This window comes from Schistosoma haematobium, chromosome 3 (genome assembly GCF_000699445.3).
Source record: "Schistosoma haematobium chromosome 3, whole genome shotgun sequence".
Lineage (NCBI taxonomy): Eukaryota > Metazoa > Platyhelminthes > Trematoda > Strigeidida > Schistosomatidae > Schistosoma > Schistosoma haematobium.
In genome coordinates this window covers 9,262,150-9,287,908 of record NC_067198.1, presented here as the reverse complement: position 1 = coordinate 9,287,908, position 25,759 = coordinate 9,262,150, and the positions used below count along the sequence as shown (strand labels likewise).

The window sequence follows — 25,759 nt, the reverse complement described above, 5'->3', positions numbered from 1 at the left end:
TTTGAGCAAATCAGCCATCACAACTAGCGAATTGAGTGTCTTATTATTTAAATTAAAATCATAAGAGTTGTATGCTTGTTAAGTAATTTGTCGGCTAGCCAGAAAAGTGATTATAGTCCGACTTTCAGTAAGAAGTTCAAGTAAGTCATCACCTTCACATTGATTTAGTAACTTAATAACCCAAACCTGATTCTTCATTAACATTACCACACGACAGTTAAGTTCTTTTAATTATGATTTAAAACACCCTTTTTCTTGTTGCCTGGGCATTTTATCTTTGTTGCCAATCTGTTTAGTATATTCGAGCAAGGGTTGATGACAGGAGAGTTGTCATTGTTGTTAATGTTATTATAATCAAAGGCAAGATTTACATGGTTACTCTCATCTAAAGTGAAGGTGAAGTTGTAATCAGTTCTGACTGTTCTTACTCATTTACGTTATCTGAGACTAACTTCATTCGTTTTGATCCATGTATTTTACCCACCTTAGATGAAATAAAAGTTGTTAAAATGACTGAAAGATGGTTAAATCACACAGAATCTTAATCTAAGAAAACTTATCAATAAAACGTTAATGCTATTAATGACAAAATACAATAAAAAACTCCACTGTTGAGGCATATAAAACATCAATGTGCGGTCAAATCAGAGTAGGTTTCTGTTATAGTTATACGAGTATTGAATATTGAGAAAACAACAAACTAGGACGAAATGGCTGTCTAATTATTCCAGGTTTTCACGGGCGGTATAGCACTGCAAGATTAATAAGTTGAGTGAAATAACACGAGTTACTCAATATTTGCAAGTAATATAGTTAACAAACTAATCAAAATCAGCAGTTAAGGTGTGAAAGCGAAGAAGAGTTCGAAATTAAAGTAAAATGAAATCAATTATTTTAATCTATGAGTAGTGCTAACTCAACCATAATCAATTTACACAAACTTTGACCACATGGTGTTGATAACGTGGCAGCCATTTCAAACAATTTCAGTGACAATAACATATGTATAATCACTTCTTCATTTTATTCAGGACCACTTCGTCGACGGACAGTTTCAAATTATTTAGATATTACAAGAGAATCTGTTGAATCAACATAATTCCTAATTTTACTTACAGATATGGATAGTGCAGAGTTATAAAACCCCGAATTTAAACTAACCGTTTCCGAAGACTGATGTAACTAAATAGAAGAAAAAAATACTTGTAAAATCCCATAAATTGAATTTAAAGTAAATCCAACGTTTCGTTCGAATATAAGTAGGTAAATGTCTTGTAACCCAGTATCTGACTCCAGTCCAGTCGTACAAAGGTGCTATGAACATAAATCTTCCATTTAATTCCGTACATTACCTAGGCTAACCCCGCTTATGTTTCGGCGGTAGTGAGAAACGGGAAGCAAAGTGGAGAGGGGAAGACGAGTGAACCAACTCGATTTGATCAAGCATGACTCAATATTTATAACCATTAAAAATAGACGAAAGATATGTGCTAGGTAGGATAAGCAATAAATACACGCTCATACAAAAACAATCGAGGTTAATAAGTGATAAGGTCATGATATAACCCAAGAATAACGACTAAACTTTTCTGTCTGGAAGCTAGAATAACGCATAACATAACACTAGACACTACAAGGCCCCCCTGTATAAAATAGCACATTAATTTGGAGAGAAATGCCTGTTTTCGAAAACAACACCAAAGAGGTATGCGGTGAGTGTATGCTGCGAAAGTGTCATATTTATGTAAAGAGAAATATCGTATAGGTGTGGACAAAGGTGAAAATGTGTACATACAATTCTGAGCAAAATATTAAGTATAAAAGAATAATTAACGTGAATATCGTGACTGTCTTTTTGATAAAATAAAACAAGTTTTCTACGCATAAATTAGAGAGTTGCTTATACCTTGGCTGCATTTCTTATGTAGTTTGAGCTGGTGTCCATGGTCATAAGTTCGAGATCAAGCTCTGAGAAGAAATTCGGTAGCGGATTTCCAGGGAGGCTGTAAATTTCAGTTTCCTTTACAGTTTATGAAACCATTGAACAATGTTTTTATCAAATGCATTTGAACCTATCTTTTGTATCTCGTAATTGAAAATAAACAAACTTTGTTAAAATTAAAAATAGTGCCCTCACTATGGCTGTGTATTTCTGAACCCCCGGCAAGATCTGCAAAATCTACTTAATAAGTTATTTTATGATAACTTTAAATGACAAGCAAACAAATACAAAAGCCGATGTTACATTTGAATAAAACAACTGAAAAGCGATGGCATGTAACTTTAATTACATCACCACACTCAGTATTCAAGATTCATAGCAAGAACCTCATCAACACCAATCTATTATTCAAACCGAAAATCTTACGAATAACATCTCCGCTAATATTATCTACATGAATAAAGCATCTGAGTTTTAAAGCAACACATGAAGTAAATCTAAAACGATAAATCCAGTTCTTAATTTTCGTTATTTATCAAGGTAGCTAATATTCAGTAACTCGACACAAGTCATCCTAACATCAAGTACACAACTTTGTCTTTAATTGTTTTGTCAAATGCCAGTGATTAAGTGCCTAATTAGGCATATCTTGCTTTGTATTTTCGTCATTGCTTCTGTTTGTACCCAAATGGTTTCTAAGTTGTATTGAAAGAAAGAGTTTTATAACCTAACGATTAACATAAACTAAAACTTAATTCAAATTTACTTTACTATGAAATGAAAAAAGATTAGAATGGTTACGAAAGTATCCAAGCGATAAACTTGTAATTTCATCTGGAATAATTTAGGATATCTTAAAAAATAGACTGATGCCAGGACCAAAAATAGGAAAATCTACGATACATAATAACAATTTTCGGAGAACAAAACAGATAAATATTTTGATTGAGATAATGAACCGATTGATGTTAGACCACCATTGAAAACCTGGAAGCACTGGATGGCCGTTTCGTTTTCATCCACACAGCTGACATTTCGATAAAATTTACAAACCGAAAATTTGTGGTGTTGTATGAACTAATGATTGTTTTTGTATTTATTGTATGCGTGATTCCGAATTCTAAACACAATACGTTAGTTTGTGCTTGCCTAGTTCTGCTTGGTCTAAATTGCGTTATTTTGGGGATTTCTAGTTTGTATAATAATTCAAATACTTCTTATCATTGCAAAATTCCTCACAGCAAACCTGAAAAACTAATAAATTGTCGAAACAAATACAAAAAAATGAATCGCAATCCACACAAATTACATTCCTATCAATTTCATTCACTTGACTACAGAATCTACATTAAGGAAAAACACTCATCATCAGAGTCGTTCATATGACTGCGCACACTGTTCATTGAGTACAGTTATGTGGTTCACAAGTGTGAAACCCGTGGATTTACATGTACAGAGAATACTGTTTGCCATTTCGCAATTGGCAATTGCGTTTACGCAGAACCAATCTAATTCACAAAACAGCTGTCACTCTTCATATATTACTGTATCGAAAACTCTCCGGCTAGTCAATCTTCACAATCAGTAAAGGGTTTTTTCCAAGCTCTCTTATGGTGAGCACTTAAAACACCTGAACCCTTTCCCCTTATTGTATCGTACGATGAGAGGTGACCTCATATTGCCATTCCGTATATTTAATAACGATTTTGGTGTCAATATGTTTTGTCTTTTTGCTCCCTCTAGAACTAATAATCTCGGTGACCTTAGCATGAAGGTTAAAAAACCGCAACCTCATAAACTTGGAGTGAGCTTCCGTTTTTCCCATCGAGTGATCAATGACTGGAATGCGTTAACCGAACAAGTAGTATCAGTTCCATCAGTAAACACTTTCAAGGAGAAGCTGGACCTTCACTAGTAAACAGGCTTCATGAAATAATACAGGCCAATCAATCTACTATCCTTATAATTAAAGACAGAGGATTGAAATGGTTAGTCAATAAGATTCATATTATTTCAGTGATAATGCCCAAGTCATGCGATCTGCACTTAATCAGTTGGCAATCAATGTCCGTAGGTACGGTATGTGCTTTGCACCTTCGAAGTGCAAAGTAATTCTACAAGACTGGCAGGATTCTAATCCTGTACTCACCCTGGATGGTGAGCAGATAGAAGTAGTCGAGAAGTTCGTGTATCTAGGTAGCTGCATAAGTGCTGATGGTGGCGTGAGTGATGAGATCAATGCACGTATAGTGAAAGTCAGATTGGCTTATGCCAATCTGGGCCATCTTTGGCGCCTTCATGATGTCAGTCTGGCTGTAAAAGGTCGGATCTACAACGCATTGGTGAGAGCAGTTCTGCTCTATGCTTGTGAAACCTGGCCTCTCCGAGTTGAGGATGTTAGAAGACTCTCTGTGTTTGATCGCCGCTGTCTCCGAAGGATTGATGACATCCAGTGGCAACACCATGTCATTAATGCAGAGGTTCGGCATCGTGTGTTCGGGCACAGAGACGATAATCCAATTAGTGTCAACATCTTGAAACACCGACTTTGGTGGCTTGAACATGTTCTACGAATGTGGTTCCAGAGAATTCCACGTTGTGCATTATTTGCCGACGCTGGGACTGGTTGGAAAAAGCGGAGGTGGTTAGTGTATGACATGGTGTCGGGGTATGGAAGAAAGCTGCAAAGGGCTGGCTTGTGTTGGTCCTTCACGACTCCCTGGTTGGGGTCCGAGAGATTGTGCGACACAGTGGCTAGAGACGTTATCAGATATGGCTCAGAATAGAAGCCAGTGGGGCGAGACTCTAATTTAGGGACGACCTTTGAATGAATCTTAAATGACCTTGACAATTATTAGCCAATCAGTAGATAGTTAGTATAAAGTGAAAATATATTATAAGAAAGTAATGAGTTACAGTGGATGTTCTTCTATTACATGATTTAAAAATTTGTCAAGGGTTGATAAAGGTTAAGAAGTTCTGAATTCATAATGCATATGGTATAGAAACTCGTCCATAGGGTTACGGTTAAGGTTAGGGTTTAGGTCCAGACAACCAAGAAAGGGGAAATAATGGCGAACAAAGGGGAAATTAAGGGGTAAATGCTTTGGTAGCGAAAGGGGAAATAAGGGGGAAAACGCATCAGAATGTCGCCTTTTTCGCCTATCCGGGGGAAATAATGCGGATTTCCCCCTTTTTCGCCGTTTTGTCGATAAATTACTCACTTTTCGCCTAAATATCCGCTGAATTGTCTTTTTTCGCCTAAATTTCCGCGGAATCGCCTACTTATACGCTTAATTGTCTACTTTTCGCCAAATGCACACAGAACTCCCTGTTTTCGATCCATTGACATAACCCCAAAGGTCTCCTATGTTCGCTTTTATTTCCAACAACAGACCGAAATAAAACTGCAATGCACTGGAAAAAGGATATATTTAAAAAAAGTTTTATTTAAGAGGAAAATCGTATTATTGTACAACATTAGGGCAGAAGCTTGAGCATCAGTCGTTTTGTATATCCATTGTAATTGCCAATTCATTGTTATTTGAAAAGATCTATATATCCTATATATCCACGTGCAGAACCCGTCATTCCAAAGCTCGAGAGCTTCTGCATAGGACCCAAGTGTGGAACCACGTGAAATACTCCGCCAAAGTCTATGATTATCGCGTTGACAGACAAACTTTTATCTAGGGCTGCTGTCCACTCCCCTATCGCAATAAGTAAGTTAGTCAAGCATAAATGCCTGTCACGAAACCCACGTTGCTCGGGAATTAACAGGTTATACGAATCTATGTGACTTGATAGCTTAGCCCAAACTGTCTTCTCAAGTAACTTAACGACTATGCTGGTTAGGCTGACAGGCTGGTAGTCAAGTACGATCCGTCTCTGGAATATAGGACCAACTGTAGCATCTTTCCAATTTCTAGGGAGTTGAGTGAGTGAAAGGACATGTTGAAAAGTGTCGCGAGCGGTCTTGAAATAATGTCCGAAAGAGGTGACAGCAGTCGTGGGTGTGACCCATCATGGTCCAGTACGTTATAAGGTTCGAGGTTAGTGACCAATGGAAGGACAGTTTCCTCAGTCACCTGTACAGATTCGATGGCTGGTATCTCGGTGTGATTGGGACAAGTATTTGTTACAACAAACGTAGAGTAGACTTCGTTAAAATAGTTTGAAGTCTCAGCTATTGCCAGATCTGATTCAGCTAGTAAATCACTACATTTTGGTCGTCGTTAAACGTACGAAAACAATCGTTTCGGACAAGTTCGTTATCACACGCCAACTGTCATAAATAGTACGGTCTCTAACCATGAATTTTTAACATATATTCCGGACTTTTCGGTATTCATACTTAAATGATTCGTGTATTGCTGACAAGAATAAGTCCCAGAAGTGTTTCTTGCGCTTCGATAGCTTTCCGGTTTCCTCATTAATCCATGGAGAGCAATGTGATAGCTTACGTGTTGACGGTGAGATAAACGGTGATGTTACGGACTCGAATGTAGCCTTAAACTTGTTTCATTCGTCTTCGATCGATCCACCCGTATCAACCGACCAGTCAGTCGAGGTAGCTCCCTAGATATTGGGGCGGGGTGGAGCAGATACAGATCGTATACCATGTGTCCTAAACTTAAAGTAAAGTACGACGTGATCACTGTTCACTAGTGGGGGAAGGTGCTGAATATTAAAGACATCCTCACAGTGGTGGGTGAGGGCAAGGTCCAGTAGTGACGGGTCATGTTTCAAGTCAATATGTGTCGGTTTTGTGATACATTGTACAAGTGCACACTGAATAACGGCAGATAAAAGATCCCTATCGAAACCACCACCTAGAGCTGTAGTCTCTATCCAGTTGATATGCGGTGCGTTGAAGTCCCTAATGATGAGACAACATTCTGTCTTACTCCAAGAACAGCTGTGTCTTAAGATAAATTCGTCAGTAAGACAACACAGGCTACGGTATATTCCTCCTATAGTTACTAATCCGTGTCTAAACTTAATTGTACAATATGCTGATACACATGTACCACGAACATGAGCCTCTTATATAATCGATTGTGTACGAAAGTGACCCCCAACATATAACATTATGCCTCCTCCCTTGTGACTTATAACTCTATCACTTCTAATACAGATGTAGCCTGCAATGATGGGATAACAGTCTATATCAACGGTGAGCCAAGTTTTTGTGATAACAATTATATCGGGACTTAATTCATCCACCATCAAACTTAGCTCGGACGTTTAATTTCGAAGACTAAGGGCGTTCGTGTAGCACACTTTTCAAGTGTTTTCAAAACATTGACTTTCAAGTCCTGACCACCCGAAAACGCTTAATCGTAAGGTTTGTATTCGTTATTAGTACTGCTCTAATAATTGACCTAATCCTAAAATTGTAGATTAGTCATGGTGTAACTGCCTAATCTATAAGTTCTTAGGTGGAAAGCACATCACCGCCTACGCCAACTCATCGTATCGTAACAATCAATATATGGTGACGAACACATTTTGGCTGGAGATAGAACAACATATTTAATATGGATAAAACATTATGTTACAACACTCAAGAGTGACCGCGCCTGAGAGGCCGAGCCATGCCATCTGGTCAATTCAAATTAGCCCAATTCATTGTTCCCGCCTTCTTCACCGTCGAGTTTTTCTCTGCGCTAAATGTCGAACATCTATTTTCCCAGTTGTCTCCTGTTCAGCTTTGGGGATTGTGTGGTTAGGGCCCTATGCCACCACAGCTTCAGTTCGCCGTTCAGTCTTGGTGTTCTTAACTCCGTAAGGGCATTCTTCCACTTGATTCGACCCTCAAGCGGCAAATTTGGTCAAGCACGGATAGTTAAACCACGAGTTTTGTATGCATTATTCAATATTACGTCTCTGTAATCAAAACCATCATTAAGACCCTCTTTGGTTGCGTCTCTCCTCCAAACCATTCATCGAGTCTTATTACTTTCGTGATTTGTGCCCCTGAAACCTCTTCAGGCAGCACATTTCTGACGACAGATTCCACCAACTCTAGATCGTATGCATGTCTTAGCAGGGTTATTGTCTTTTGACTCCCCTAGGTTCCAAATAATTAAACTAGGAACGCGTTTATACCCTTTGAAAGTCGTCTTTACAGATTTCGACCGTGATTTCAGACTTCGCTTGTTAAACTCTGGCACATTACCGCTGGTTTCTCTTGTAGTATAGTCGTGGGAGTCGAGCGAACGACTCATGACAATGTTTGATCAGGCCAAACTTCTCCCATCTACGTTAGGGTTAAATATTGTCGTACCTCGAGACTTTGGCGGAGTAATCTGTGATGCGGAATGTGAGTCTATCAAAGGTTTTTCGACTAGACGGGCGCTATTTTTGGCTATCTTCTCTTCTGTGTTTCCGCGTCATCCATTTCCCATCAGTTGTAGCATCCACTTTAGAACTACTCTGGAAAATGATGGTTTTGTCTGGGTCATTTGTCGCTGCTGTAGCAAATTGTGCATCGCTATCTAATGGTGTATAACTCGTTAATTGTTTCGAGATAGAAAATCCTGCTACGTGTTTCACAGTCGGGTGTCTGGCAAGTGGCGCAACAGCACTTACAACACTGTCATATTCTTCGCTATCAGTACCCCTGTTACCGATACAGCCCTCGTAAACCTTTTCATCAGCTAACACCAGATGGCTAATTGTCTCTTGGATGAATAATGTTTTGTTCGAACAGCAGAACATAAAAAAACCAATATAAGTTAAGTTTTGAGCAGTGGAATTTAAGCTGGTACGCATCATATAGAACCACTTCCTCGACTCAGCACATTGCATCCCTTCTTTCTCACGGAATAATCATTATGGCTGCCCACTTTTGTGAGCAGAGCCGACCATCTTAAAAATTACCTAAAAATGGCAACACAAAAATGGATACGTTAAAAGTTCCAAACCTTAACCAAACAAATCAAGTCAAAGTCGACCAAGTATGGTTTAATGCAACAAATACACAAAGGCAAAGCCAATACACGAAAGTAAAGTACTACTTTAACTGAAATGAATTCAATTAAAGTGTACACAGTAGTCTTGCTGCGCAATTTACGATGAAAACAGTAAATTCAACTCAACGAGGAATAATACCACTGTCCTTTTTAAATGGTGCGCGAATCATCACATCATTAATTTTTTGGAATCTGTTAAATGTAGATCTGGCAAGTAGACGCAATATCATTATATAACGCCATAGTAAGTCCTGTCTTCAAAACAGGTACGAAACAAAAACCTGAGAATTACCAACCCGTGAGCCTAACTATTGTGGTTGTTAAAATCTTAGGAAAGATTATTCAGAAGGAGCTATTTAAGTACCTCGATGAAAACCGGATCCTTTCGGAGAGGCAACATGGTTTTAGAATAGGTTGTTCTTGTCTCACTAATTTATTAGTCGCTCGTGAAAGCTGGTGCACTCTTAAGGACCAAAAGTTACCTGTAGACGTAGCCTTCGTAGATTTCAGCAAAGCTTTTGACAAAGTTCCGCACAACCGGCTGTTACATAAGTTAAGAAATGTCGGGATTGAAGGCAATCTATTGATGTGGATAAAGGACTTCTTAGTTGGGCGTCAACAGAGAGTAAGTGTGAACTCAAAGTTATCTAGCTGGGGAACTGTGCTTAGTGGAGTGCCCCAAGGTACAGTTTTGAGGCCAGCGCTATTCCTCTTGTACGTAAATGACCCTCCTCGTCTAATATCATCATCGATCTTGCTATCTGCTGAGGAGGTCAAAATATGGAGAACGGTACGAAGTAAGGGTGATAGCTTAGAACTCCAAAATGACCTGAAGAAATTATCTGAATGGTCTCAAACCTGGCAGTTGCTAATAAATACTTTCAAGTGTATTGTGATGCATATCGGTCATTAAGGTACAGATATATACACGATGAATAAAACTGAGCTACCTGTTGTCCAGACACGCAATGACTTAGGAGTCATGGTTAGCCAAGACTTAAAGACTACTGCACACTGCCGTGCAATAGCCGCCAAAGGTTTTAGAAATTTATGGTCAATACGAAGGGCTTCTAGTCACGTCGAAGCCAAAACGTTTTTGACTTTGTATACAGTGTTCGTGCGCCCTAAAAGTGAGTACTGCATACAAGCGACTGGCCTCTGTTTAAAAAAAGACAGTGAACTTTTGGAAAAGGTTCAGAGAACAGCAACTAGGCTGATCCCCGGAATAACGAATCTCCCGTATGATACTTAACTGGCCAGGCGAAACCTATTCCCGTTGTCATATCGTAGAACTAGAGACGGCTCGATCACAGTTTTAAAATTGCTTAGTGATAAATTTGCACCTGATATGTCCCCATTTTTCTTGTCTCCCGAAGCATAGAATTTACGAGGACACTCCAAAATACTTCACAAGCCCAGGACAAATTACTTGCCAGCTCACATCGACTTTCCCATCGAATCATCGAGTGGAATTCACTACCTCAGCACGTGGTTGAGGCTCCATCCGTCGACTCTTTCAAAAGAAAGTTGGATCAACTGAGAGACCACCATTTCCAGGACTAACACAGACCAACAAGCCTCCTGTCCTTTCGAAACTGAAATTTATCATCATAGATTTGTCCTGTACCATGGATCGTTATCATGGGACCACTTTTGTTACTTTAAGAATGAATGTTACCGGACATAGTGTGGCTGAACTCAAATCAGATATAACAATGTCTTGATTTAACCGCTTCTGCAAAACCATACGGATTGTCGAGGTGACGCACCAATCGTTTTACGACACTTTGACCTTCAAATGCTCAGTAACCTCCAACGGTGGACGATAACAGTGAAGCGTTGCCTTACTTGATTTACCAACTGTGGCTTTCATTTTATGTCCACCTTTATCCTACAGGTGTTCCAATGAAGGTGAGATATTGTTTTAGACTGGGATAAAAATTCTGAAGGTGCGTGTGATTTACGACTTTGTTGCTCAATGGAGTGGTGAATTAACTGTTTGTACTGGAGAGGAACTCACAATCACAAATCAAAATGTCGGATCAGGGTGGTGGCAAGCAGTCAATGCGTTTGGAAAAGAAGGTCTCATTCCATCAGAATTTGTTGAAATTATTGAGTTGCCAGAACCACCAGTACCACCTCCTCCTTTACCTGCTACTGAATTTGGGAAGGAGATCGATCGTTGTGATGAATGGGATGATGAGTGGGATAGTGATGAAAATGATATTCCCAGTTCGGTATGTTGATTATTTGATGTTTCGTCAGCATTCCATAAGCATAAGTTAGCGAATCGTTAAAAGCCGAGGATGTCAAGTTATTTAGCTAACTTTTCATATCATTCACTGTCATATGCTTAGGTTTTTTGTTATGTATAACTCGTAGTTTTAATATACCAAGCCAGCAGACGAGGTAGTATTTCCTTTTAGTGGGTAAATTTTCCAGAAAGACGTATCTTAACGTAAAATAGCCTGCCATACCCAACATTACACGTTTGATTCGTAAAGGGTCTGATACACAGAGTAGACCAATCTCCGAGGCGGATAAGTGATTGTGTGAACCAGTTATTTAGGTCCCTGCCTCCTATTTCGAGTTGAGGGCGTTACAAATCAGAGACCATGTATGAGATAACACCTACTGTAAAAATGTGTAATAATCCTTATGGAGTTTTTGTGTCATGAAAGTTACACAAATTAGGTGCCTTTCCCAATGTTGATTTTCCTGCTTAGGCTATCGGAATCAGTTTAAATCACGCTTTTGCTCTTTACGTGTAGAACAAAAATCCGAATGACCGATATCAACAGCCAGTTGAATGCAGTACATCGCAAACCGGAGGCAAGCAGACGGACCCCTTACTGTCTGCGTCTAATAATGTTGATTACGTACGCAACACACTTATACGAAAGTTTTTCCACAGGTTAGTTCCAACTTTTCAATGTACTTCCATTTGATCATGTACTGACTCAATGTCTCTATAAAAATTTTGAAGATAATTCATGTTAATTAAATTTAGAATCAAGATCTTTATCACCCAAAAGTTTTAGCCGAGCAAAGTCATTACGAATATCTTCAAGGTCACTAGTCTTTGGTATGCAGTTTGGAAGAATGAGGGGTTTGCATTTAAAGTCCGTGAGTGAGTGGGATAGATGATCCTAATGAAATCCGTGTACTCATTTTTGAGCTACACTTTTGTGTGCGTGCTAGTAAAATCATCTGTACATCGAAACTAAACTAGATGGAATGTGGCTCAAACATATGACCCATTGGTTGAAAACCAATTACCTCAACCACATTCAGTTACCCATTAATAATTTTCTAAACCAACAATATATATTGAGCAAAGTTGACAGATTGTCGTCCTTCACTAACCTTGCTTTTTAATGCTCTTGTTAGATATATGGTAATTTAGCGGCGTCTACTGAACTGATATATGGTCGGGAAGTGATCGCGTCTGGCTTTGAACACGAGGAGCGGAGGCAGTTTAAAAGTAGGCTGGTAGAACGCGTGCGCAATGACCGTTTGCAGTTGTGGGTAGTGAAAGCAGAAGAGATGGAAAGGGCAGTAGCGATAGGTGATAGCAGACAACTGTTCAGATCTAGCAAGGAAACGGGTATTAAAAATTTGGCTGTTAGTATGGTTATAGTTCACTCTCGATCCAGGAGACTGAATCGATAGATAGAAATTTTGGGGAACAGTTCAAGTGGCCTTCAGCCACACTTTAGTGACCCACGTTCTCCAAGCAACCTAAATGGCGAATCGACACAAGTCCTCCAACTATAAGTTAGGTTGAAAAGGCTATAAGTAACCTAAAGCGAGGAAGAACAGGAGGCTCAGATGGAGTAGTCCCTGAAAGCTTTGAGGATGGTGGCCCAGTTTTGGCAGTTAGTGACAGATCTTAGCTAGAATCTTAGATCTGAATGTAATCCCATTTGACTGATCATCCCAGCCCGTACAAGACGACACAATTCCTGGTGTAATAATCATAAAGGAACCAATCCGACTAGCATGGTATCTAAAATAACTTCAGCAATACTCGAATACTTAATTAATGCTCGTGAAGAGCGAGTTCGAGAAATCGATTCTGGTTTCAGACCTGGGCATGAGTCTATCGATCAAATATTCACCCTTCTCTAGGTCCTGGAAATTAGACATACTTTCCGACATCCGACTATAGTTGTATTCCTTGACCTTAAAGGACCAATTAACTCTGCTGGTCGTAAGATTTGGCAGCTGTCTGCTATTGGATGACTTACCAAAAAAGTACGTCAACACTGTACAGGCTCTCTACTCGAATATTACTGCTTGGGTCAGAATTTATAGCGAACTGTCATTGGAATTGCTTATTTCAAGTGGCGTTAGTCAGGGTTGTCCGCTTTCCTCATTCTTATTTGACTTTGTCATAGATATGCTTCTAGAGACAACACTTTCATCGTCTGACTTTTCAGGTGTTGATCTCCCACTAGGAAATTCAATTGTTGACTTGGAATACACAGATGATGTAGTTCTGTTTGATGATGCTGACGAAATGCAGTCTTTAAACCACTTTAATGAACAATGCAAACATGTTTGAGATACGATTCTCTCCCTCCAAATGTAAGGTGTTGCTTCGGAACTTTTCTGGGTCATCGAACTGAATTAATGATAAGGAGTGAGGTATCTGAACGTGTCTATAGCTTCGGTTACCTGGAGAGTCATCAGTCCTGATAGTCTGGTGGTGTCCGACAAAACTTCGGCACGGATTCAGAAGTCTCGACTGGCTTTTGCCAACTTGCATCATTTATGGGATAGGCGAGATATCTGTCTTTCAATCAAAGAACGAGTTTACTGCTCAGAAATTTGCTGCGTCCTACTTTATGGGTTTGAGACATGGTAATTTAGAATAGAGAATATTCGTAGATCACTAGTATTCGATCATGAATGTCTTCGAAGCATCACTCGTGTAATTTGGGACCGAGTAAGCGATGTCGAGGTTAGGATTATGGAACTAGGTAAATACGGAAAATCAATCAATGGGGTAGTAAACCTTCATCAACTGAGATAGTTGGGACATATGTCGCGTTTGCTTACTGAACGCCTATCTCCACGGGCTATGTTTTCTAGTGTAGGAGTAGGCTGTTAGGAAGTTAGGGGCGACCAAACCAAAACATAACATCAGTCCATGAAGTCAGTGGCAACTGGGTTGGGCCACGTTAATAGCTGTAGACTACCTGGTTTGGATCCACGTGATATTCGTAAACAGCACATTATGACAGTCCAGTTTGTGCATCATTTTTTGCATTTGTTTCACGCATTCACCAATCAATTCTTTGGTTATCGACTTAAATGCCAACGTATTTTTTAAATACTGTAATAATTTCTCAGTGAAACTCACGGTTCAGTTGACCGGACAAATTGTACTGTCATATATTATATATCAGTCAGTTTTAGCTAAGATTGAGTTAGATGATTCTATCTGAATTAAAAATGTGTTCATTTTGATCTACTGAGTCTTTGCATTATAACAATAAATTCATATAAAAGCTGTTGTATTTTTTCTCATTTTCATTTTAACATTTCTTTGATCTCATCATAGATCATTCATCCGTAATGGTTGTGAAGATTTTTTGTTGGGTCTCGATCCACCACCTTTTCCTCAAACCGAAGCTAATATCGATGTCAGTTGATAAGTAATGTAGCTATTTTCCAATTTGTTTTTGTGCTTTCTAAAAAATAGACTTCCAAACTTAGTTTGCATTTTCAAATTCAGTGTCAAAATGTAAGATGTAAGGGTATCTTGATAGTATCAAATTGGGTGATATATGTCATTTGGTGTTGTATACATGCCCAGAATTTGTTTGTTATAGTGTAGAAAATCAGAAACCATCTAGTAATCAAGAATTTCAAAGTTGGTCCTCATGACTGAGTTGTTAAATGTTAACATGCTTGCTACATGGCTGATAAATCCCCGAGTACAGGGTGTGTAAATTTTCTAGGTATTCTCAATTAATATACAACATCTATCTAGTTTTTAATAGATTTCTGTGATATATTGATTTTCTATCATTTAAATTACACTGAATCTAGCTAGACCATCATTGAAAAACCGTAATCACTGGACGGCCATTCCAACTTAGTATGGGACTCCTTAACAATGTGCACCCACGATCTCACTACAGAAGATCAAACTCAGGACCTTAATTCTTGCTCGTGAAAGCAACATCTCTAGGTCATTGAGCCAACATCCAGTGGTGTTAATGTTTGTCTAGCTCCAATCACTTCATGACATTCCGCAACCACCTTCCATTACCTACAGTTGATAGGTGTCTTACACACGACATGATTGAACTACACTGGTCGATGCGTCTCTAGGATTACTTGAGTTTCATCGAGAATGTAGTCACTGGCGAGCACATGGTTGTCGTTAGTGTAGGGGAATTCATGGGCGTGTAGAATTTTTTATAGTTTGAATCGCAAACTTTTCTTGACTAGACCTCCATTAGAAACTTTGAAGTACTGAATGTCAGTTTCGTCCTAGTATTTTACTCTTTAGGACCGGGATTTGTGGAGAAAACTTACAGGTCACAACTCAGTTATAATTCTAACCCTAGACATTCCTAACTATTATCACATTTCAAGATTCATTCATATTATGGTGAAACCGTTCATTCATAGTTCCTACTATACTGTTAACTGTTTTATGCTTCTTATAAAATGTACCTGCTAAATTAAGAACGCTGACAATCAGCAATATAAATTTAGGAAAAAGTATAGGAAACACTAATTGTAATAGTGAAAATATTTCTGTGTATTTTTATCCTCATAAACTGTTTAAGTCTATGATGTATGTAACTATGACTTATTAATTGAACTAGTTGTTACATGCTTAGCTACGTAGGTCATTACATTCGATGTCCGTTAATTTAGAACTGGAGTACAAACGATTGCAAGTTGGTTAGATCAGAACATGACATGCAAACATTTGTGTGCGTTATTTACCTCTTTCATAGATTGTAAACATACCGCCGTTGGTCACATAAACTTGTTTTCATTTTATAGGTTTAGTTGTCCGTGACATTTGAAGTGCTGTTAATAATTCAGAGCTTAATATGTTTATAAAGTAAAAGACTAGCTCTCGTAACTTACTGAGATTTTATATTGATAAGTTGAACCGACATGTCAGTTTAATACGTTTTACGCTGTATAATATTTGTCTATTCTAGCCATTGAAAGTTACATCGCCTGATTGTTTTAGCATTGTTTTCTTTAGAAAAATGATACAAATGCACCACTGTCTTTTTTGGTAAATTTATGGTGGAAGTGAGGCGGTTATCACCAGCGAAATAGAATAATCTTATTTTACGAACTCAATAAAGTCAGGAATATCAACTTTGTAGATTCTAACTCAGTGGTCTAAAGTTACCTCGTTCACCACTACAGCAGATAGTCCCGAGTCCGAACGTATGTGGCGCCTTTCATTGTACACACTATTGATGAATCACAAGACATAGTCAAACATCTGTTTACTGCACCTTGGATTCTAATAGTTCTCTATCTAATGTCAGTTCGTGTTAGGGAACTAATTTCCGATTTTGTAACCTTTAAAACCCTTTTACCATTAAACTTGATGGATTAAATTTTACAATTTTATTGCGTATGTTTCGTTAAGAATATATAAATTCTTATGCTAAATTTTCAGTAAACATTTAGCATTAAGTTTTCATCATCCACAAAAAAGTAATTCAAATTTAGGTTTCTGAATTGACGTTATTTGATTAGATTTGGTGCATGGTGTTCACATAAGAGATGAAAACCAACAGTAACTAACCGTTTTTTATAGATTGAAATAAAATATATTGCGTATTTTACTTCTGTCTAATTATCTGGTTTCATTTATTTTACCCTCATTTCATTTACTGCTGCTGCTTTTCTACTGTAGTATGTAGATGATTCTTTCCAATGGCGTCACTTGTCAAGAGATCTCACTAGCTGTATTTCATCGTTTCGTAAAGATTCAAAAATGAAGGGGATCAAAAGTTTTATCGCTTATCAAATAACTAATTCAGTAGGTTTTTTGATTATTTCTTATTTATCATATATATATATATCAAAAGAATAACTGTGTTGAATACATTGATTTACACTTGATTATGCTTAGTTTCCTTATCTAGGTTATATTTTTATGGTTTGCTTATAATTTTGAAATGGTCAGGTCAGAGACATTAAATATGTAACCTAATCTCGAGCTCCGAAATTATGGAACTAACTTGTACAACTTCATGTAGTTAGTTTAGCTTTTCATACAATTTTGTACACGGAGTATCTGAATCACACTTATTTTTTAATGGTTCCAACTCTCGGAAATGAAACTTTTCATATTGTAATCAAACAGAGGCGAGTGTGACTTTCGACAGTATAAAGTTCTGATTGTTGTATTTTCTAACCAGACTTAAGTTGAAGTACTTCACTTGGTCCATTTACAACCATTCAGCTCTAGTGGAGGAATCGGAAAAGTGTTAGAACATTCTCATGTAGACTATGTACAATCTTGAATGTTTTCACTAATTGTATCTCCTTTGTTGTTTGGATTATCATAATACATATATTTTGTTCCCTCTTAGATCTTGGTCAGATATGGTAAGACTGGAGGGAAGTATTGTGTCCAAGAAATAATAAACATTGGAAAAACATAACAATGTGCTTGGAAAATTTTATTTTAGTCTTAGCATTTTGTCTAATCGCGGATTCATTCTCTATAAAAATATTAAATCATATTAGATTTCAGGAAGCTGACTCTCCCTTTGTAGTTCCAATCTTCTTCATGCGGCTTCATAACTTAAGACTACTGCTACTTGACTAACTAGCATGAAGCTTACGCCAGAAAGTGTTTACTGCAGACTCATTCCAACAATAACATACTGCACATGATATCAAGTCACACTAGTGGCCACATTTCCTAGCATTATCTATAGAATTCGATCATCACTAAGGGACTAGTGAACTATCACGAAACTAGTCACTACCCACTCATTGATCAGTTAATTGTCAACGGGCGTCACTCAGAAGTATAGCTCAAAGTTGGGTACGTACTTCCCTATTCTTGATAAACAAGTTGCCTTGAGCTACCTGACTGACCAAATTAAATTAGTTGAGACGAGGTTTGCATCCAGAATCTTAGTTGTAAACCGAGTGGCTTAATCACTAAACCATAAAGTTTTATATGCACTAATATTTTTATCGCTTATGTGTGCGTTAATTCACACTTATTAAATAATGAGAAACGAATGGATAACCTCACACAGGAATAAGAGGAAAGACTGTTTGATTAATTACCCGAATTATGTATATAACTGTTTAATTAATAAGTGACGCGAAAAGTGAAAGTGTGTAGGATAAAGCTGTGAAGTATAAGAGCGGATTAGTCAGGTTTAAGAACGCGATTTCGGTATCATAGCTTTAAATTCAAACAAGAATGTTGACTGTTGATCGAATGCTTTTTAATCTTGACGGTAATATAATAAAAACCATTTTATATTGTTTTAATCGAGAAATAAAGCCACTAGGATTTAAACATAAACGTGATCAAGTTATATTTCGATACCGCTTTTGTATCGTTTTCAGAAATCTAAAAGAGGCCGACTCATTCTTCACTCTCTCCAAAATGACTTATATAAATAAAACATTTAGTCATAAACCGGATTATGTGAATCCCAGTAACCAGTACAATTATTTTTACAGAGGTACGTGAATTAACAGGATCTTTGAGGTTTAGGAAATGGTCATTGGGAGGTTAAAAAAAATGGTAGATTTCCACATTAGATATCTCCATAAATAACACTTCGAAGAGTATACCAGATAGACTAGCTTCAACCTTGCTTCCTAACTTTATGAAAAACGTCGGGTCAAGGAAAAAAAGACAACTATGGAGTGTATAACTGCCTTCTGGGATTTAAATACGACCATCACGTTTTTGTTTTTGTTCAAAAGCTCATCAATTTGTGGACCATTTTACAGGGTTACATGTGAATAATCTCACGATGATTTGATCGCGCCTGACGAATTATCTCCTTATAAATATCGACAAAGAAAACCTATTTTCTTCTGACGTTCGGTTTTGTACAAGACACTTGTATAGGTGTAAGGCAAAACGGGGAGTTGTTATTCTTTGTCCGATTGTATTACAATCCTGTCGTTATTATCATGTTAATTTTGTCAATTACATTGTTCAATAGTTTGGAATGATAAGTAAGATGTATGTCAAGGGAATGCTCTTGAGATCGAAATAGATTATTCCGATGCGTTTCGCTAACATCAGATTCGTAAGCTGTACCTAATAAATGTAGATTAGTTGTTGCTTCTTGACATGGTTTAATGGGCAGTAGTTCACTCTGTTCTACTTTATGGATATGAAACATAACCATTATGGAAACAGGATACTTTTAGTTTACTAGTATTCGATCGTGAACGTCTTCTAAGGGTTCCTCGTAGATATTGGGACCATGTTTTGTACACATTATTTTATTTTTCTACAAACTGTTTGTTCTGATTAGGGCTGAATAATTACTGAGTTGTGAATGATTTGTTTAATTAATGTGTAGATTTTCTACTTTTTTTGTCTACATGTGTTTTTTTAAAAAAACAGGTTACTCAAACTCAAGTCAGTAGAAGATATAAACATTTTGATTGGCTTCATTCACGTTTATTATCAAAATATCCATGTATTTGTATTCCACCATTACCGGAGAAGGCAATCACAGGTAATATATAACTATTACAAACTTGTTGAATGTTCGGTTAACTGCTTTATTTGTATACTTTAGTTAACGGTTAGAGAATCATACTCAGAACATGAGGTTTGTCAGAATCGGTTTATCTATTGGTATTAAAACACCTCACCCTTCGTATTTTTAACATTAGTCAAATGATAAGGTTTTCCAACTCATCGTCCACATTTTTGTTACAGTACAACAGTTGCAGATATTGTGATATATTACTCTATTGATATTCAGGAGACTAAAGTTGAATAATTTACCATATAGATTGGAGGATGTTTTTTTATGAAATTAATCAAATCTCTTGATCATATGTGTCACAGTAATAGCACATAAATAAACTACTTTTCTTGGTAGTTTTCTCTAAATACACTTGTTATTTGCTTTATAACACTACTTAGAATTGTTAAACCAACACATTTGAGTAAAAAAATACGAGCCCAGGTAAGCTAAAACAAGCTACTGATGATTGACAAATAAGCTAAGTATTTCATGCACATAATCCCCTTCATCATTTTTCAGAGAGCAAAATCAAAAACTTCAACAGAATATTGTGAACTCATTTAATTGGTTTGGTTCTCTTTAAGCTGTAATATTTAAAAATCGTAGTGATGAATTGGGTTCAAATTATATATATATATATATATATATATATATATATATATATATATATATATATATATATATATATATATATATATATATATATATATATATATATATATATATATATATATATATATATATATATATAGTAATTGATGTAATCATTACCATGACAAGGATTTGGAATGATGACATCGGCGTAGACAATTATCGATTTAAATTATATCTTATTTCTACCATTCTCAACCTGATTGCTTTATAGTATGCAACACACTGAAAATGATTGGTTTTCTCAGGTCTATATATGAAGCTACACAACTATAACGAATAATTATCAATTCAATTTTCTCTGTTTATTAGACATTGTTATTTTCTTAAGTAATTTAAATTACATGAGGTGTTGTCTAAACTAGGACTTAAAAACAATACATACCCAATTATATATATATATATGGGGACCTATTATTTATTGAATGAATTTTCAGTGAAAATAAGTTGATCATCTAAGTTATTTGTCAATTCTTAAATAATTAATTAATTATATACAAACATTTCTACTTATATCGTCATATTTTTAATTGAATAGTTTGTTCATATTGAAATATTGTTTTGTTTATCTGAACATTTTTTTACTAAACTTATTTAGTTTATTTTTATTTTTCATTATTGTTCATTTAATTTAATTAAACTTTCATAATTTTGATATGATACACAAGTCACCTTTTGGTAAATTTACCTAACGCTTAATAGATCCGATTTAACTGAAAAAAAGAAGATAATTACTTGGAAAATGATTCGAACAAAAAAGAATGTTTACGGTATGTATTTCCACATGTACAAAGTTGAAGGGATGACTAGGTGGATATTAAACAATTAACTGCTGGATCCAGTCAGTTGCAACTGATTGTCATCTCAGTATTCATATTCGGTGGAAGCATTCAACTTTCGACCAGGCAGTGACTCGAGAATGTTTAGATAGAACAGAGTTTCCACCATGGGCGAGCTGCTGTATAAGTTGAATAATGGGGATAGATGAAGTGAGAATAGAGGTATATAAGTGACGTAGTGTATAAAAAAATAGTAATAATAATAAGTGAATATGAAATGTCTGAACTCTAATTGGAGCAAACATAGTCTTTCGTGAAATAATTGTCATCTCATCAGATTTGTGTGAGGGCTGTGCTACTGCCCGGGTGCCCAGACCGAAGCAGGTGGTTTTCTTAGGGGGCCACACCCCGAGCCTTTGACCCAAAGGTCTGATCCACAAGGCAATGGAGCTTCGTAAGGAGATGCAGTCCCATGGTTGCCGATGACCAACGCCTGGTTCATACACTATTGGTTTGGAATCAGGGTTTCCCAACCCCCTAGGTGGACCCTCTGTGTCCACCAACCTTGTTAAAGTGCCGGATTTTCGTTTTCCATTCTCTCAATTTCATAAACAACACCCGTGGTTCGAGAAAACAATGAGCAGGACTTCCCTGGCAGAGGCTATATGCGCGTGGCTATATGAGAGCATTTCGAGAGGGAGAGCAGACTTTCCCCACTCTCTGCCGTACCAGGGCATTTGGGGGCTGCAACTGATTGACTGGCCTAAGATTGAGCTCTTTATTCTCAAATTCCTTCAACCAAGCTAATATTAACACTAGCCTGCATACAAAGTGTATACTTTCAGTTCTTTTAACCCTAGGACCTCTATTTAGTCACTATGTATTACATTTGAGGTACCCAATTCAGACCAAACGATGATGGGAATTGTGCGTATACTTTACTCCTTATTTATCATTTGTCATTATTTGAATGATGAACATGATTTTCAATTGCGTCATTTTCATTGTCATCATTTGAAATAACTATGATTGCTTTTTTTTACCTCTGTTACTACCATTGTTTGTAAATAGATTTCCAGAGGATTAATTTATCGTCGAATTACAAACACAATCTCATGCTAAATCATTGTACGAATACAATGACGTTTGTTCACAGCAGATAAGATCCGTTTATTGTAACTTCCTTGCTTTCCTTATTGATCTGAATCCTTAAATTTTGATTATTGTGTGGGAAATTGTAAAATAAAATTTTTAAGGATTTATTTCTGAAAGGGCAGATCCCTATTATTTCGTCCTTTGTAAAAAGTTGACTCTATTACTTGAGAAAATGCACATATTTGTATGTAGCACGCTTCATGCCTTTCGGTGCTCATAGATGAAATAAAGTACTTCATATTTGAAAAGGAAGTAAAAACAATTCAGCAAAGAAAATTTTTCTTTCAATGATATTTACGGAAAATGTACGATTAGTTGTATTTATAGTGATTTAATAAATAAATCTGGGAATGGAACCGAGAACTTTCGGTCTTACAAGCGAGCTCTTAATCTCTAAACCACTGAGATGGCATCGAACTGTATTAGTGTAGGTCCAACTTCAATCAGTTCACGATATTGCACAATGCTCATCCATTGCCCCTAGCGGATAACTGCCTTACACCCGACAGAAATGAAACCCATTGGTTACGGCTTCTCACTAGAACTCCATGAGTCGCATTTTGAATCTAGTCACTAGTGAGCAAATGGTTATCATTAGTCTAAAAAGATTTATGAAGATTTTAGAATTTCCACACTACTGAGGAGTCCCATACCAGAACGAAACACCTATTCAGTGCTTCCAGGTTTTTAGTGGTGGCCTAAATAAGATCAGTTCCTAATGTAAACTACTAAAAGTATATAGTAGCCTACTGAAAAATAAAAGAGATTACATCGTCAAGTGTTCGGGTAGAAGTGGTTGGATACTGGTCTGAAGGGTAATTTGTGAATCAGGAGTTCAAGACGTAACCTATTTTCTACTTGGTGAGTGCAAAAACATGAGGCCCAAAATCTGTGTAAACACTTGTTCAATCTTTCTCGTAGTCTGTTTCTATGTCTTTTTAATCAGCCGTTACTACCCTCTTTCAAGTTTCCATATTTTTTATTCAGTTGTTGTGATCATCGCATTTTACATTTCTTTATATCTATCAAATGGGAATTTATCATTATTTAAGCCATCTCGCAAACACCTTGTGATACTTGAAGTTTCATAACACTGCGATGTAATTTCTTATTTTTTAATCGAATATTATGTATGTTTTCATATCTTACTTCGTAGACGCATCTCAGTCAGACAATCCTTAGAAGCCAAAAAGTACTGAACAGCCGTTTCATTCTAGTACAGGGCTCATTAGTGCACAGCTATGGCCCCACCATAGTCAGACTCAGGACCTTCTATCTATTTGCTTGCGTTTAAGCTCTAGACCAGTACTTCTTGGTTTGGAGTGGTTGTCTAACTACAATCCAGTTCGTGATGTAAACTATAGAAATTCCAACGATTTTTCAGCTTCAGTAAACAATCTGGTTGAAAAGCATATTTTCCACTCTGAATTGTTTTTATTTCTTCAATAACACAATGGATGAATGCTTGTGTGTGTGTGTGTGTGTGTGTGTGTGTGTGTAACCATCTTACAATTGTATCTCCCAATCATTTTTTTTTTGCTTGAAATCAATCCATTAGCATCGAATTATTATTATTATTCGTTTGCTTCCTACAACTACCCCTGAATATCAGCATTAATTCCTTACTTATACGTCATTATATTTTTAACAGAGTTCACAACTCATTGGGTATTATTATCATTAATCAAAGTTTCTATTATTATCCTGGAGTATTCAAAACTGATTAGTTCTCTATAAATTTCATACTAATAAATTGTTTATTTGTGAGGGGGTATTATGTTTAAGTTTCTAACTGCGACATAAATTTTTAAACTTGTTAACGAAGAACAATTTTTCGATTTTTTTTGGTCGGTACTATTTCACTATGAATTAATGTATGTAGTGGAAAAAGATTGCAATCCAAGAAGTGTTATACAGTTATTTCGTTATTTTTTAAATTTTCCTCCAGATCCTGAGATTCTAAATTTATCATAACCTTTTTTTTCTTATTCTGCTAATTTATATATTCTGGTATTTACCTGACGAATTCATCTCTCTGTTCTGACGAAGTATGACAAAATGAACCAATTTACATATATACCAGGTTCTAGGTTACGACTGACTGACTCGTTCTAGTAATTAGACTCTTCCGTAATCCGTTTTTCATTTCTCAATAACATATTAACTGACATTAGTGTGTAACCAAAACGACTCGTAAATTGTATCAAATTCTCTAAAAACCAGGTAGCTGAACAACTGAGGTTTTCCTTTTGTTATATTACTGAATAAGCTTTGATTTTGCACATAAGAATGTGGACTAATCACATGAAGTCAGTCACTCAAAATTTTGTTATCAATACGATACAATTGCACAGTGAGAAAAGAAAATATTAGTTTATAATACAAAATAGTTTTTCACATGCATAATGATATATCTGTCTCATTGGGTGAGCAATCATGGGGTGCTTTTCAAGGGACATATAAAAATCCAAATTGAGATTTATCCACTCGGCTTTCAGTCGTATTGTTTATTCAAAGGATTACTGATCCTGTCCGGTTACCCGTCCCAAAGTGGGTAGATGTGGCTCGAAACTCTTACGCTGTTGGTTGATAATCAACTTGTGTAATCATTGATTCACTCCTCAACTAGTCAAAAATACATTAATGTATGACTACATTTTTAAATTTACTCCTGTAACAATGGAAATACTTATGCGTCGTATTAAATAAGTGTAACTTTCAATAATTTCAATACCTTGAAATCTCTCTCAATTACCTTATTTTTGCTACCTCATTATCAGGTCGATATGAAGATGACTTTGTTGATGAACGTCGTAAATGGTTACAACAATGGTTAACTCGCATGTGTAAACATCCGGTTGTATCGCATAGTTCAGTATTTATTCACTTTCTTACTTGCACTGATTTCAAGGTAAATCATTGTGCGTTATATATATATATATATAAACATTAGATATTATTTATTTTTCAAAATTATAGACTAGTTTATTTATAAGTAGTAAAGGTTTGAATCATTCCGTTATTTCATATTCACGACTCAATCTTTTGATCAGTTTTGTCTGAACTATATGTTTCCTGTGCAGATTGCCTTGATATACCTATTATTCACAATTTTTGTTTAGCATAGGTGAATTGTGACTAAGCAGTGGGATCCATGGTGTGCTTCTCATCTTACTTAGATTTGTCAGCTTGTGTTGATGTACATAATGTATTCGTTTTATTATTATTTAGAAATAAGTGTATGGTATATGTCATAATTTAGTGATATTTATTTTTATATTCTTATCGTTTTATTGAGTCGAATATTCATTGGTTATAGGCACTTGAATTTTCAACCGACTAGGTTCCAAGCTCAAACTCTGATCTCTGTTTACTTCTGTCTGAATGATAGCCTTACGTACACACAAATAGTGTGTCTTTTCGAAAAAGTAATAATAATAAATAAGTTGATTAAAAACTGGTCTGCGTTGACAACTGAATTAAGGATAGGAAGTGAGTTAGTTGAGT

The 25,759-nt window shown here is 36.5% G+C and overlaps 1 protein-coding gene across 1 annotated transcript in view; it reads left to right on the top strand.

The window, feature by feature from the left end:
* The first annotated feature begins 10,704 nt into the window (after positions 1–10,704).
* The window catches only part of SNX9 (Sorting nexin-9), a 29,717-nt gene continuing 14,662 nt past the window's right edge, over positions 10,705–25,759 (top strand). The window contains exons 1-7 of the mRNA XM_051212951.1: positions 10,705–10,830; positions 10,869–11,156; positions 11,691–11,833; positions 14,489–14,570; positions 16,832–16,957; positions 19,535–19,649; positions 25,033–25,163. Of these exons, the coding sequence (XP_051068879.1) occupies positions 10,825–10,830; positions 10,869–11,156; positions 11,691–11,833; positions 14,489–14,570; positions 16,832–16,957; positions 19,535–19,649; positions 25,033–25,163 (891 nt within the window). The 5' untranslated portion in view covers positions 10,705–10,824. The remainder of the gene's footprint in view (positions 10,831–10,868; positions 11,157–11,690; positions 11,834–14,488; positions 14,571–16,831; positions 16,958–19,534; positions 19,650–25,032; positions 25,164–25,759) is intronic.